This window comes from Lichenostomus cassidix, chromosome 3 (assembly GCF_008360975.1).
Source record: "Lichenostomus cassidix isolate B80296 chromosome 3, HeHo_3.0, whole genome shotgun sequence".
Classification (NCBI taxonomy): domain Eukaryota; kingdom Metazoa; phylum Chordata; class Aves; order Passeriformes; family Meliphagidae; genus Lichenostomus; species Lichenostomus cassidix.
The window spans coordinates 66,208,910-66,225,545 of record NC_139483.1 but is presented as its reverse complement, the minus strand read 5'-3'; the positions used below and the strand labels follow the sequence as shown (position 1 = coordinate 66,225,545).

Genomic DNA, 16,636 nt, shown 5'->3' with positions numbered 1-16,636 from the left:
GTTAAGTGGGGGGTAAAGAATACACCTATATTTGCTCTGCAGGGCCCTGCTGCTGACTGAGCCATGCTGGTTCTTGCCCTGGTCCCAGAGGACTGGATGGACTTGCATGTTCACTAGAAAACATATGAATGGCACTTGCTGTGTAGGGTGAGCAGACAGAAAACCTGCACACGTTTTGCCCTTTTCAGAATGTGTAGGTAGCTGCTCTGAACCCATGAGAGATTGAGTTTACCAGACTGATAAAGTGTTTATTAATTAGTGCTTTGTTTGAATGGTCCATGCATCCACATGCCTTTACATTATGGAGACAGAGCCCTATTTTTGGTAGGTGATGAACTGCCAAAAGTTTTGTATCCATCTCAGATGAGCAAATGCTTTGCTCATCCTGGCAGTGTGTGATGCTCTGGTGCTCTTCACACCAAGACTTTTCCTCATTTGTGGATGAGGAACTCAGTGGTGCTAGCTCACCAGTCCTTGCTGAAAATGCTTTGGGACCAAATATTGACTATAGTGAGAAACACTGCTAAGGAAATTTTGGAATGCATTGAAAGTTATAGCTATGCTGTTTTTATGTGTGCCCAGGAGACAGTACATATTTTACAGGTGCATGTATGATATCTGAGCAGTGTGCATCAGCAGGTAATCAATCTTTCTAGCTTGACCTAGCTAACCATGAAAGACTGACTTGCCACATTTCTTAACTAGGAGATAACAAATCACTGAATCCAGCACCAGATGCTGCCAGATGCCTCTGTATGGTTCCTGATTCCCGTTTTCCAAGAGTGGGCCCACCAGAGATAACTGCATGAAAACAGTGCTTGTAATATTATTTTCTGTTTTGAATATTATTTGGCATTGCTCCTCTGCTTCACAGTTTTTATCCTCATCTGACACATGAACACTAGACTGTTCACAAGATCACCAGCAATTGTGAAATCAAAAAATGCAAAGCAAATCTCCGCATTTTTTCACATAATACCTGACGAGAAAGAAGCTTGAGAGGGTGGTCTTTGCTTCTCAGCAGCTGAAATGGTTGAGATAACATATGGCTGTATTGAAACACTTTGATTTTTATTGCTCCTCCAACAATGCCAACCATGGCAGGGGGGTTGGGATCAGATGATCTTTAAGGTCCCTTCAAATCCTTAACATTCTATGATTCTAGGATCTGATGGATCCTAAAATATATGATTTGTGGTAGAATTTGTCTAATTAATTTTTTTTCTGCTTTGTTTTGCTCTGATTTTTTGAGACACAAGGGAGAAAATATTTCTAGAAGATGTCCTTGGCCTCTTTATATACAAATGCTTGATGACAGCTCTGATATTGTTCTGACTGTCATTCATTCTGCTGCCACATTTTTACAATAGTAACTATGTAGTTCTGAATAATTTCTTTATTAATTTTTCTACACCTTGTGTTCCCAAAATTTGTATAGATTTTGATTTTGCCAAAGGAGAAAGAATACTCCTAAGGACAGAGATTTGTGCACTTATTTCCTCAAAAGCACAGTGAGTACTTGTAGCAATGAGGGGTTTGCTGCAGAGAGTATATTCCAATAAGTCTGTTTGTATATAGTGAGGCATTGATCAAATCCATGGCTTCTCAGTTTGTATTTATAGCTCACCCTAGCTTTTATTTATAGGCTACCTTTTAGTCTTGTCTATATTATATGTCTCTCTTGCTGGCAACGAGGCTTGACTGTCACTTAAACAGTCTTACAGTAAATGCCAACCAGATGAAATGATTGTTCATTGGCCCTTCTTGGGGGAGGCCTCTGTGCTTCTCCTGGGCTGTATCTATTAATGGAGCATCTGCACATTACACGGATGGGTTTGGATCTCCACCTGCCCCCATTGGCTCCCACAGCCATTCTGTTGTGGCCTTGTTCTCTATTCATGGTTGTGTTCTCCCTGTTCTGCTTTCCTTTGTCCTCCTACTCCTCTTATCTTTGCTATCCCTGCCTATCCATGCTGCTGGTCCCTGCCACTCACCCACTTTATTACATATTCTTCACTTCTAATCTACAAACACTTCCACAGTTTGAAATTAACATAGCAAAAATATTACTTCTTGCTGAACATCAAAGAAACTCATCGTCTTGTTTCCGTACATGAGTTGCTCAATCTCTATGTTCACAAAGGATACTGGGACTCAAGTGAATACATTCTTCTGCTCATGTCTTGTGTGATGATGAACATTACTCTTTCACTCAGTTTCCCAGTTAAATGGAATAATGATCCAGCCACTCAGAGTCACAGAATAGTTGAGGCTGGAAGGGACCTCTGGAGGTCAACTGGTCCAAGTAGGGCTGCCTAGAGCTGATTATCTGGGACTGTATCCAGGTGTATGCAGTGTAATCCATGGCAGAGCACACAGTGTAATCCCAGTGTCCCAGATGTACCCAGCAGTGACACTCCTCAACAACTTCATGTCTTTTAAGAGAACTAGTCAGAACCACCAGGAATACTGAATATCCCCATGTGGGCAGACATTTCTGGTAATCATGTTTTGCTTGTTTCAGATGCCTGCAGTGAATATAAAGACGGTCCTGGACCCAAGAATTTTCTTAATGCAGTGCTGAAAGAACTATTTTGGCTTTCAGCTAAACAGCCATGGCTTGAAGACATTGTGATATGTACACAGCACTGCTTGGCACTGTGCTGCCTTCCCCATTTTCCCCACCATTCTTCCCTAGGGTTAGACTTCAGTCTTGTATTTGAGGGTAACTTTTATGAGTGACCTGCAGTGATTTACTGCCAAAGCATACCGTATATATATTCAGATATATGAAAAGGATTAGTCAGAGAGTGTAGAGAGAAAGAACTACAGTTCAGTGATAAAATTTCACATGAAAACTTGAAACTAACTTTGTAAAGGAGCTTTTAAGGCATTTCCAGAAAATCCATTTTTTTTTTCAAACAAGGAAGGAAACATGAATATGGAAAAATCTATTTGATACAGAAATTGTTTTTTTAAAATATCTTCTATGGCATTTGTTTTTGTTAGATACAATGATGAAAGCATTTTTCTCTTCTGGAAAAAACAAATTAAGAGCAGGAGCTCTTACTCAAGGTACAAAGAACATTAGTTCTGCTGGTGACTTGCCCTTTAATCTGTCCTATTAATTTCTCTTAATTTACCACATGCATCTTCCTAGACCAGGTCATGGCTAAGGAGATTTCTGTGAGTTCGTCTAACCACTGAGGTAAAATATAACTAATTTAAAAAATAAAATGCCTGATGGTGCCCTTTCACAGAGCTGTCATACTTTAAGTTATCATTTGAAGCAATAAATGAACTTTAAATTCCCAGACTGTGAGTAATAAACTGAAGACTGTCTTTGTACTTGAACCTATAAATCCCCATGAAATGACATTTCAGAAGGATCATTGTCTTCCTCTGGAGAATGAGGCTCTCAGAAGTTAATAACTGACCTGTTGGCCAGACATGCTCTACCATCAAAGTAATCATAGAGAGAGACGGATGGAGATTCTTTTCTCCACCATGAGGTACTCCACAACGTGCAGGCAAAAGCGGACATCTGCTCTGCAATTTTATTTATTCTCTGTTGATTTTTGCTAAATTTATCTGAGCTTTGAAGCCTTACAAACTAGAGAACCAAAAACAAACAAGCTTGCTCACCAGCTTCCCCTAGGCCTCCAAGCTCTATTTATAATTTCTATAAGCCTTCATTACCTCTGGTCTACAGTATCAAATTCTTCTGAACTAGAAAGGTCACATTCTAACTATTATTACTGGAGAAATTAATTCAGTGTGTGACATCACAGCTAGACAGTTAATTACCCCATTTAATAGGACACTACAGCTGTTAGGGAACTGTCTGCATGCTGAAAGCCACTCTATAGTATTTACTGTTTCAAAGGCAGAAACCTCATGCAAATTATCCATTTGCAAATTCAATTTTATTTTTGAAACTGTAAACATTCCTGAGAAGAACACATTTTTTAGCCTAATCTCCAAATCAATGTTCATGATAGTTTTATAATAAGCACCCTGGTGCAGTACATTAAATCCACATATTGTTCTTTTAAATCTTCTGACATTGTTAACTGTGAAATATTTCTTACTTCCAGTGTTGCACTGACATTGTAAATTAGAAATTAACCAGAAGTTGGTGAAGAGATCTGGACACAATGCTGGTAATCTTTTTTTATCCACTTATCTTGACAGGTATCTCAGTTCTAATTGCATTTAATGAGACTGCAAACTAAATTAATTATGTGAATTGCACACTAACAAGCTTTCTGTTTTGTTATTAAAGTTGCAAATGTAAAAGCAAATTCTTTCCTGCTTATATAGTCATTCAGTGGAACCCTCCAATATTTTTGCATACTCTTATTTTTTAAATGAAATTCTAAGATGAGATAGGTTTGATAAAAAAACCTCAGTGAGTGTATTTGCCATAGATCTGAGCAAATAAATGTAATAATGGGGTATTCTAGATAAGTGATATGAAATGCTCATTAAATCTGCAGCAGTGTGTTTTTGTGAAGCTCCGTAATTTGAATCTTCAAACAATGATAAATAAAGCAGTGACAGTGGTTGTGAACCTGTAATCTTTTTCAGTTAATGTGCTGCTTAATAAGTGATGAAACAAAGAAAGCATTATTTTCTGTTATTAGTGTCCTTTCTGTCATCCCCTGTGCATGGATCTCAATATTGTTCCTTTATGCCTGCATCCCAGTGGTGGTCCCACCTGAGAGCACAGGGCTGATTGGGAGCCAGGAACACCACATCTGACCAGTCTGCAGCTGCTAAAGAATATATCTGATGACTGAATTTAGTCTGGTTTTCCTACTCTTGCTCTCTTAAGCAATGACTAAACACTGGAAGTTCTCCATAGTTTATATATACAGAGGGCTCTCCTTGAGCTCTCATCAGAATTTACTGGAAAAGTTGTGATTGCCTTAAGGGATACAGGACAAAACACTAAATTCATAACTTTCTAGCCTAAAAATTTCACTTGCTGACTTATCCATGACAATTGGGATTATTTATGTATTACCTGATGAGTTATCAACTCATCAGCCTCCAAGACAGAAGTTTATTTTTGTTGATGATAAAGGAAGAATTTGATGCTGGTGGAAACCATCTTCTGATAGTTTTAAGCACAAAGTTCAGAGATTGCTAAAACTAAAACTAGCAAGACTGAAAACTAGTTGCTACAATTCTAGAAAAAAGCTGGCTGGCAGAAAGACACAGAAAAAATGTTAGCTCTATTTCTCCCTTTGGCATGATAGAGTTAGCAGTGAGAGAGAGAGTGAATACGGCTAATTGCACATGGGAAATCCCCAAACCAATAAGAAAAGCAGAGAATGGTGTGCAGGAAAAAATTACGAGGAGCCTCCTGCCCAGCCCACTGTAACTCTCTTCTGGTTCCTTGGGTGAGCTTGTGTGTGCCTCCACTGCAGCAGTGACAGACTGATGGGGACTCCCTCAAAAACAAGAAATACCTGGAAGCCAGATGGCTTTATGCAGAACAACAACATTATCTATTACCTTGACTAAGTAATTGTATTAAATTTTTAAAAATTTCCTGGGCTGAAAAAGTTTCCAGACTGTTATCCCTTCCCCAGTTCAAGTGGAAAACAAGCTGCCATTCAGCAACAGAGATGGGGTTGGATCCAACACAAACATATCTCAGCTAGGCATTCTCCATAGAACTGCACAGTCATTTTTTCCATATACAGTGGGAAAGACAAAGCCTCTGCTTAAAAGGCATTCTTCTCTAAAAAGGGGGAGGGCTAAAATGTTTCAGCTGTCTGGAAGCTGGGTGAGAATTAAAGATTAATACCAGTCTCTAATTTACTTGTTACTACAGCCACTGAGTGAAAAACTTACTCTTACAGATGCTCACTGCTGGAAATAGAAAATCTGCAATTCAAACGGTAGCTAGCTGATTTTCCTCTTTCAAAAGAAAAGCCCGTTTATTCAATTTACAGGAAAAGGGGTAAATTATTCTACATTGTTTCCTCATTAACCACCCTCCACCCAATCCCCACTTCCATGAAATGTACATTCTGAGTCACTGAGCCTCTCAGATAAGTGAGACATAATCAGTTGACAAACTACAGTACTCCCTGAGAGATTTCCAGATAGAGACAAAAATTTTCAAGGGATGAAAAAGAGAAGTGGGCTTTAAAGCAGGTACGACTGTGCTTGTGGGACACTGTTAAGACTGAGAGGGTAAATCTGAAACTTCTTTTGTTTTCCCTTTTGCAGCAATTTCCCCCCCTACAGATTTCTAATATTTCCTGGCTTGATTTTGCAGCTCTTTGAAATGTTCAAACCACAGCAGAGAAAAACAGTGATCTAGACCAATAGATCTAGCATGACCAATTGCTAGACCAATAGTCATAGCACCAATTTAAAAGCCTGTTAGAAAGAAACCCAAGCCAATGTGAAAATCTTGAAAATATAGAGATAGAACTTTCATTCATCTCTGACTCCCAAGGGTGGCCCAGCTATGGACAAGACAGCTGCTGCTGGGGATGGCTGAGGGGAAGATCCTGTGTTTCTGGGCTGTTCTCAGAAATAAGGCTTTCCCCTGGATTGTCCCAGCACTTTGCAAACTTGTGGAAAGGGAGTCAGACAGCTCAGCATGGTTAACTGTGTACTGTATGCCTTACATTCAGGATGAAAAATCTAACAGTTTCTTTCCTCGTCCCTCACAGAAATCCATCACCAAACACCCTGTTTCCAGCTGACTTAAAAGTAATTAGCTGGGGCCTTTGAGACCCTGTTGAGCCTCTGCACACTGTCCTTGCCATTAACTGAAAGTAGAGAGCCACAGAAAACCACAAACTTGCAAAAACCTGAGCATGGTATGCAAATTCCCCCTGACCTTACACCATGTCTAGACCTCCAACATCTGCCTGCCTCCCCCTGAATGGATCTGTGCCAGGTACTGGTGCTCTGGAGACCCTGCCAGCTCTCAATGGGCCAGGCTGTGTTAGCCTGTCTGGGGCATGAAGGACTCTAACACCCAGGGTAGGGCGGGCTCTGCTATGTTTTGTCCTGCCAGCTTTTTTAAAAAATTATTTTCGTTTTTTGGGTACTGGATCTGGACAAATGCTTGGTTCCACAAAGTGCTTTTGAGGAAGGGTCCCTGGAATGTCCCCTGGTCCCTCCCAGCACAAGGGAGTCATGAATGGCAGGCTCTCTGTGGTTTTCCATGGGCTACCTTCCAGGCTCAGAGGTGGAAAACCACAGTGTGAAACCCTGGGACATACTGGCCTTGGCAGAAAAGTCTGCTAATCTCTTGCCACTTAGAAGGTCTTTCATAAAAGAGTAAAAGGATGCATTGTAGGGTGGAAACAGCGTGCTACACAACTCAGAAAGTATCTAGTTTAGTAGCTACTTTTCCACGTGACAGCAATGGTCAAAGGCTGCACGACCTAATTTTTATTCATTTTGTTGGGTAGATAGAATCAAACAATGATTCTGAGCCTTACAGTTGTAGCTAAAAAGTCTTTTTTACAAAACACATCGGAAGTTGTTCATCCAGGTAGAGTATTTTTGGTCAGTAATTATTAAATAATGTTTCAAATTAACATTCAGGTGTGCCAGTTCTTCTCATACTCCCTCGCTTCCATATGTCATGACTTAATATCATTTTAGTTGTTCTTACAGTCTTGTAAAGTTGGAATAGTAATTTCTAAAATATTTTTCACAGTTCTCTTATTCTTTGGCTCTTGAATGCTGGGGGTTTAGCACTGTTTCTTGCTGGTTTGTCATTTAAAAAAAAAAAGGATTTATAGTATTTATGAAGTATTTATTTCAAGAATATAACTATATAAAGAATTGCACAATACAGCTAAACAGGAGTGACAAAGCCAGATCATATTTACTGCATTTTAATAAATTGGTTTGCATTGTCAAATTCACACTTTATACATCCTGACTGACAGTTAAGAAAATCTCTTTGAGATCATTTAATGCCAAAGAATTAGATTTCAAAAACTTTGGAGCTCTAACAGCTTTGCATATAATGCTATTCAGCAGTTGTTGAATCTTGCATTAGGATGCATAACCCAAACATTCCCAGCTCATGGTGGTGTGTGAAAATGGACTGGGATCAGATCCAAACATTCAAGAGGACAAATTAAAATATAAAAACCCAAAGGGTGTCTATATTTTGGTGTTTTAAATCTAAGTCCAGAAGCAAGTTGTGAATAATCAGTGGCTGGTTATATGTTACTCAGAAACCAGACTTCTTTTACGCAGCTCTTGAACGCTAGAAGTTCTAATTGTTATCAGCTTAAATCAGGCCAAGTTTTCCTTCAGAAAGCAATTCTTTTATTTCTTCTCATGCTCTGTGGAAAAACTGGACTTTTAATTCCTTCCTTGCTTCCCATGTTGTGAATAAGAGTGGGCATAAAATGCCTTTTATTGGTTTTCACAGCCCTGAATAAGCTTTAGGGCACTTTTCTGGTACTTGCCCAAAACTTTGTGGGAATTCACTGCAGTGAAGTTTAAGTGGTGTTTTCTGATGAGTGTTTTATCCATCTTCTTGAAATGGAGAACATTTCCAGCTGTCCATCTGCTCTGTCTTGTGCTTCCATTTGCTTCAGCTTTCAGCTTCCTATGATTTAAAAGGTTTGGGGACTGGTGCCGCTACTCCAAGCAGCTGATTTTCATTAAAATTTTGATGAGAAACTTAAGCTGGAATCACAAACATCTGCAGTAAAACTTCCTCCCCACTAATAGATGTTTCTCAGAACATAACCTTGTTGTACCAGAAAAAACCAGCAGCTAGAAATCCAAATTGCCCATTATAGGAGTTAACCTAACGTAACCTTCAAGGGTCTGAAGCGAATTAATTTAAAGTTCTGCTTTTTAAAATAGATGCGGTTCACATTAACTTTAAAAAATATAAAGGTTCCTGTCAAGCTAAAACCCTTTTTGGCTCACACCTCAGGATTAGGTCTTCTGCTGATTCTTGTAGTACTAGTTTGTTTTGAACAGATTAATGCTACAAGTAAGGACCAATTTGTGGTTTCTCTCAATAGTTTGCAGTTTTTCTGTTTCACCCTCTTTGGGCAAAAGGAAAAAAGATGATTTGGTGATAGTTTGAGTCTTTGTTAACAAGTGGCTGGGACTTATGATTGCTGTTATTTTATATATTTAACATGAGCTATTCTAGAGAGGTGAGTTTGTCACAGGTCCCATGCTAATTACTGCTTATCACTTTAGAGAACCAGAAAGCAAGCACCTCAAATACTGTTTCTTGCTTTTTATCTGCAGCTGCTGGTAAAAGTCAGGTGGGAAAAAATGATCATCAAACATGGCATTTTAACACACAAGCTCCATCAGATAACTTCTGCCTCATATTTTCTCTTATAATAAGTGGCTAATTTTGACTTCACTATGATAATTGTTTCCTTTAAAGAAATTTTGCCTCTCTGCCTTTTCTCTGAGCCAAAAACACTGATGCTGGAAACAGCTTTCCTCTTCTATCTGTCCAATAATATCATGCCTTCCTTCACTCTGGGAATTGGCTTCCTGCCCTGTCCCAACTTCATTTTTTTCTTTACTCTTAAGACTCTTGATTATCTCATTTTTGCTCTAATTTTTTCCTCTCCTTTGTCTTCCTGCTTTAGTTTACTTCCTTTCCCACTATTTAGTTCACTTCTTCTTTCCACGGAGGATATTTGAGATTATCTTTTTTCGGCTTGGCAGATGTCTCCACAGAATGTCTGTCTTCCCTTTCTCCCCCTAATCCTTCCCACACTCATCTCCTATACTGGTCTCTGGCCTCTTTTAGTCATTTAAATCAGAATGAAATGTATATTTTACTGGAAGTCACCTTACATTCATTTTACATTAATAAGAGTGACTACACAGTGTGGATCACAGGGAATCATATGTCACACTCTCTAGTATTTGTCTTGTACCATTGTTTATTCTCACCTTAGACTCTGTAAGGAACTTTCTTCCTAATGGGGAACAAAATCTACACCGATATAATTAAAACCATTATATCAGTGGATTTTTACAAACACAAATGTTGACAGTGGTAGGCCTCAGACTGAAATGGTAATGAATGACCCTCATCTTATTTTACAGGCATGAGTTTGACAGTGGGATATAACTGTTCTCAGAACTTACTCCTGGTTTTCAGTTTTACCTCTGTGCCTCACCAAAACTGGAAGTGTCTCACCACTCTGTTTCCTTCTGCTGTGTCCAAGCTAGTGAGTGGAGCACTAAAACAAAGATCTCTGATATTTTTCACTTGCTTGTTTGCTTTCATCTGATATCTGCCTGTCAGTTTAAAATCCTTTGCTTCCATCTGTTATGAATCTTCCTTAAAAAATATTTAAATCTACCCTTGTTTGGAAAAATCGATCTCTGACTTCACACCACTGACTGCTGTTGCACTGATGATCCAATGCTCTGTGCTCACCCTTTTTCTCACTGTCTCCCCATAGATATCAGGATTTGGCACTGTAATATCTCCCCCACAACCCCTTATTGCCTTTGTGACCCAAGAAACTTAATTTTCTCTAATAGCACACAAGAAATGGAGTACTTAAGAGTGCTTTTCATATTGTTCTGCATCTTCATGGACAAACCAACACAACTGAATAAAATCTCCAGTGCTTAATCACTTTTGAAAATAAAATTTTAAACTAACTTGTGGTCTCAACATAGTCACCTTCAGTTTCCAGTTGTTGCATATGCCAAGACCTTAATTTGTTAGACTAACAAGCCTATTGTTAATTTTTTTTTGCTGGTGTATGTACTTAAACAATAAGTCCAAATTTTTTTCTTAACCTCCCTCTGAGTTGGCAAATTGGATTGCAGAGTCTCTCAGGAATCTTCAAATTCCAAACACTGTAATCCTTCTCATGATAATTTTCTGAATAATTTTCATCAATTTATAAGCATTTTTCTTGAAACAAGAGGCAGATATCTTATTCCATGGTGGTCACTAACAACTCTCCTTATGTAGGTAACACAACATTTCATTGTGTGGAATGCAGTCCAGTTACTTTAAACATCTGCTTAAGCTCATTAATAAAGCTGTCCTCAAGCAAGAATCCAACAAAGTCCTTACAGAGGAAGACTCTTTTGAGCATGTCCAGGGAACAGCGCTAGGAATTAGAGGCTTAAAAACCTAGTATTTCCACAACAGTGTGGGAATTTGGGTTTGTACCTGAAGATAGTCCATGATTCTGACTGAAACATCTAGGAACAATTCATGTGCCTAATTTAGGTGTATTGGATCACATAATGATTAAGAACCAGGGCGCCAAAATAGTGGATGTTGCCTGAAGTCCAGCTCAAACCCATGGTCCAGTCTGTCCGTGGATACAGCATATGAGCATGACATTGAAAATGTAGTTAGTTTTCTTCTCATGAGAGGTTTTCATTCAAATCCAAGGCAAAAAAACCCCCAAACCAAAGCAAACCAAACCAAAAAAACCCAAAAACCCCTGCAAAGCTCAACATAAACATTAATTCTGATTTTTTAAAAACACTTCTCCCAGTTAAGGGTTGCCACACATGGTAAAGGAAGAGGATTGAAAAGCTGAAAAATATTCACTAATATGTATTTACATTAACTGAGATCTCCTGTTCCTCTATAGGTTTATAATACCAAACTCTTATCGGAATTTAAGAGCATCCCAACAGTTACATCTTGGAAACTCCTGTTTCATATTGCAGCTGACTGTCACCATGGACCACAAGGAAGCCCCATCTGTGGCTTTGTACCTCTGCCTTATGAAACTGCCCCCTTTGTATAATTTGGCACTATTTGACGTGACTAACAGCTCTGTCTGCTCGGGAGAGCTGTAGGCCTGAGTCAATATTTAGACGAAGGAGCTGAATCAAACCGCGCTGTGTAAGGGAGTTTACTCTGTGGTTCACTGTGAGCTGTGGGCTAAGAACTCGGGCTTCAAAAGAGGCTAATTCAAACCTGCTGGGATAACCCTGATCCTGAGGCTGAGGGAGGGGAGATGAACTCTGGAAGGGAGAAGCTCTTTGGGGACCAAAAGTAATGTTCCTGCTTTGGATGTGAGATTATCAAACCATCACTCTCTGTCCCTACATCAACCTCCAGGCCTGTTCCCCAAATCCTGTTACCAAGAACACACATGGATCAATGGGTTAGTGGGCTCTCACTGTTACAGAACTATCAGTCCTATCCCAAAAAAGCATCCTACTGGGCCTCCTTGGAAATTGCCACGGAGGTGGGTCCTGAAATATGCAGCTAGCAGAGCATCCTGAAGTTCCTGCTTCTTCCTCATGAAACCATAGCATCCTGCAGCTAAGAGCCTTGGTGTGATGATACCAGGCACTGTCATCCAGTTGTAACATGGGATCCAGGGTCTAAGTGCTGCCATTGCATGGGCTGAAGTAAACTGCCAGAAGAAGCACCAGTTATTGAGTCTATTAAGTTGGCCTGAACAGACGAAATTTTAGGAAGGATTGAAATGGTTAAAGGAAACTAAAGTGTCATTCCCCTGCAGTTTCCAATATACTTCACAGCACGTTCCCAAGGTAAAATCTAATACATTTAAGTGAAGAAATGTGAACCGTGTCTTTGGGAAAACCATATAATATTATCATATTAAGAAAGACTAATAATCACTTATGCCCATTATCCCATGAAAAGCAGCTATGAAACCCATCCAGCTCCTAAACCAGGCATTTCATTGAGGGACTTTCCATGTTGTAAGCAACAGGTGGCAATGCAGCTTCCCGGGGGCTGATCCAAGGCCAGAGGAGAAAATCTGTACATCCCACATCATGGAGCCTGTCCAAAAACTGGGATGGCTCCTGAGAGTCCTCATGCTGAGCAAAACAGGGTTTAACCTTCAGTTTTCTCACACAGGTCATGTTTCGTGTGGAGACTCTGGCAGGGTGGGCAGGCGTTTCCTGAGGCTGTCCAGCTGCTCGGAGCAGGGGACTGAGCTCTGCCCAGCCCTGCAGCAACCCTGGCTGTCTGAAGGGTTTAGGCACTTATTTCCATGGCTGTTAATTCTGGCAAGTGGAGCATAGGTGGAAAATTAGCTGTGTGATATTGGAGATTGCAATCTTGATATTGTCACAGTGACACAGCTGTACTAATCTCACCTCATTTTTGGATGTTATGCTAGAAGAGCTACTCTTTCCCTTCCCATGACCTTATGAAACTCAATTAGCCTCCTGCTTTGCATCTACCATGCATGATATATGACTGTGTCATGTCCTCCGTTCCACTTCCAAACTTTCCCCACCCCCTGTGTATGCTGGAATAATTTATTATTTCTTCAAGCTTTATTTTTGGGTAGTCCATTACTGATTCAGCATTGCTAAAATGAGGAGTGTAAATCAATCCCAAAATACAGAGATTGCAAGGAAATTTTCCATTGTCAAATTGCTTCTCAGATCTCTAATTTAATTTGTCACTAATCCCAACCACATAATTTTTGGAAGCCTTAAAATCTCTGCAGGTGTGTTCTCTGCAGGCAGTTTCCTAGATGCATTTGATTTATCATCCCCTGCTTCCAATGCGAAAACGAACTTCAGATTTTGGAGCCGGATGGCATCCAGAGGCAAAAGCACAAACTTCTACAGTACAGAGTTTGCAATCAAAAGATAGGCTCTTTCGGGAAATTAAAGTGAATTACAATTGCAGGAGTTACAAGGCAAGCAGAAAAGTGTTGTGACAATTAACTCTTGTAAAATAGCTCTGTTTGGACAGGCCTGTTTAGTTATGTTGGCAGGAAAGTCAGAGACATGCTAAGCCAGCTTCACTGCAAAGTACAGCAGCTGTCTGCTCACAGCAGGCAGGGCATGTGTACATTTTGAAGTCTGAGCTGTATCTCTCCAGTCCTGAAATGCAACATCTCAGACCACCCCCCTCTCCCCCCTCAAATCCTCCTGTATCGCTTTAAGGATCGAATGTTTAAGCTAACGTTAACCAGATGGGAGCTTTGACACAGACAGGTGAAAGCAGAAAATTGAAGACACTAGAGAGAGAAGGGAATTACTGTACCTCTGCAAAAGGCACCCAACTTCCAGTAGCTACTGCCTGCTGCTGCCCTCTGATAACAGTGGCTTCTTGCGTGCTGACCGCTGAGCTACCTTCAATGTCAAACTGAAAAACGCTTCCCTCACTCGAGGCTGTGCTGGAGGAGAAGCATCTCAAAAAGAATAATATAGGAGAAACGAGGGGCCAGGCGGAGATCAAAGCCATTTCCTCCCCTTACATCCAGCAGTGGTCTTCTAGCGTCTCAGTAATTGTTTACCCTCTTCTGCAATCAGCCCCCCTTGGCTTAGTGGTGCCTCAGTTATTTTAACTTTCTTTCAGCATTCAGTTTCCAGATGTGGCACTTCAAGGCAGTCTAACCGGATCCCGATTTAAAAGAAGGGGGAAAAAAAAGGAAAAAAGAAAAAAAAAGAAAAGAAGGGAAGAAAAACGCTCTTGCTGCCTCCCTCGTTCACTCTCCGTGCCTGTGGCTCCTCTTTTTCCCCAGAGGCTCCAGCACAATAACATACAGATGGGCAGTGCTTAAGCGGAGAGTGTCAAACAGAGATTGTATTCCAGGAAAGCACCGCTAGCTCTCCAGCCACCTTATCTCCCCCTGCCAGGATACAGACTGACGCTCCGTTCAGTGCTCTGGCTTCCTTCACATGTTCACATCATTCCCTTTTTTACCTTTCGTGTGGAGACCCTCCCACTCAAACTTTGCTGCTCAGAAAGTGAGGTCAGCCTTTCCTCCCCCTCCACGCCAACCCCCCACAACTCCATCCGACTGCTCCAAACAAATCATTGACTCTCCTGACTGTTTATTTTTTAACATCTCCAGTTTATTCAGCGGAAGGCAGAAAGGTGCCAAATTTATTAAAAAAACCCCTGCTAGACTAGCTATTCCTTGTGTCATGGGGGAGGGGAGGCTGTGGGCGGGAGGAGGAGGAGGAAGAGGAGGAGGGAGACAGCCTGGCTGTGCCATGGGCTAATAGGGCTAAGTGGTTTCTCTAACATGCTTCATTCAGTTCCTTTCCCTCAAGCCCACCTCTCAGTTTCTCGTTGGCTCGTGAAAAAGAATATAGTTCACTGCGATTTTGGAAAATGACTTCATTCCTCAGACTCATGAACTTTTATTTACAAAGAGCATCTTGTATTCCCTTTTTCAAGAGATGCTTTGTGAGGCCCTGGTAACAAGGCTTGCAGTGTGTATTTGAAAGCGAGCTGAATATGTTGCCCACAGCTCACTTCATTTTCTGACTGTGATCTCAAAAAGACAAGACAGTAATCCTTGCTAGGTTTTGGGATGAAGTCAGTGTATACTTACACTAATGTGCACAGTTCCAGCCGAGGGGTCAGCATCCTTTCCCTCAGCGGTCCTGTGTGCAGGTAGTGGTAGCACTGTTGGGCTGTCAGGCTTCATTCTTAAATCTTCACAGAAATTGGCTTACCGGGCTTCACTCTGAGAGTGGATTCCTTCTTTTTTCCTCCCTTCACCCTTTTCTTTCTGGTCGAAGGTATTACCAACCAAGGAAGCAGCTAGTAGAGGTTTAAGGGTAAAATAAAGAGTTTTGGGGATCTGTTAACTTCCACATACCTGTGGGCACAGTTTTGGGCACATAAATGCTGTACAGAAGGACATAAGGAAGTTCACTGTGAAGAAACTCTGCCTGATTCTGAAATGATGTAGCTGAGCAGGCAAGGCCAATTAAGCTTGTGGGACAAGGTATGCCCCCAGCAGAGAAGAAAATGCCATGTGACACAAGGCTGTGTGGTTCAGGACCAAGGTTAGTAGGCAGAAAGAAAATATATTAATGGCAGTTGTGGATAATTCCATCCTGAGGGGAATAGAAACATCTCTCTGTTAGCTGAACCTGATATGGTGGGAAGCACACAGTCCTCCTGGAGCCTGAGATTGAGATGTCACAGCTGCCAGGACTTTTCTGATCCTTTCTGGTGGTGGCAGTCCTGCAAATGGCTTGTAGCAGGTCTGCAGGCTCAGGAAGCAGAAGACCAGGGAGGACTCAGGCAGGGACTCCATGAACATCCCATTAGGCATCCTGCTACAGGGACAACCTTGAGGTGTAAAGATAACGAGAGCAAATCTTGACAATCTTGACAGTAAGTGACAGAATCGCAATTCCCACGGTGGCAGTGGAGATTTTTAACTGCCTGGTGAATTGTGCAGAAAATTACCATAATAGGTGTGAGACAATTTTTTGGATATTTGTTGTTTTTTGAAAAGCCAACCATCACCCAGTCTTCTACGTCTGCTCCCAGGGATTTGGCATCATGCTGGCCAGCTTGGTGAGTCAGGCTTTAAACCAAAGGACTCAATGATGGCATCCAAAGTGGCAGCTCTCACAGCATCACATCTAGGTGGAGAATAGCTGCCACTCAAGCTGAGAACCAGAAGGCCGACCTCCTGAAGGGTGTGCATACCTCTTGTGCTCCTCCTGGGAAACTGGCATGCTCCATTACCCCTCTGAAATGCCTGTGCACCAAGGCACGCAGCACTGGGAATAGACATGAGGAATTAGAGATCTGTGTGCATTCTCAGGGCTGTGACTTCACTGCAGTTACAGACATGGTGGGATAGCTCGCATGACTGGAGTGCTGTTAGGGCTGTCCATGGATTTTTAAGAAAGACAG

The 16,636-nt window shown here is 41.0% G+C and overlaps 1 protein-coding gene across 1 annotated transcript in view; it reads right to left on the bottom strand.

The window, feature by feature from the left end:
• The window catches only part of LAMA4 (laminin subunit alpha 4), a 98,681-nt gene extending 84,053 nt beyond the window's left edge, over positions 1-14,628 (bottom strand). Inside the window, exon 1 of the mRNA XM_085056139.1 lies at positions 14,012-14,628. Coding sequence (XP_084912265.1) covers positions 14,012-14,212 — 201 coding nt within the window. The 5' untranslated portion in view covers positions 14,213-14,628. The remainder of the gene's footprint in view (positions 1-14,011) is intronic.
• Positions 14,629-16,636: the final 2,008 nt, after the last annotated feature.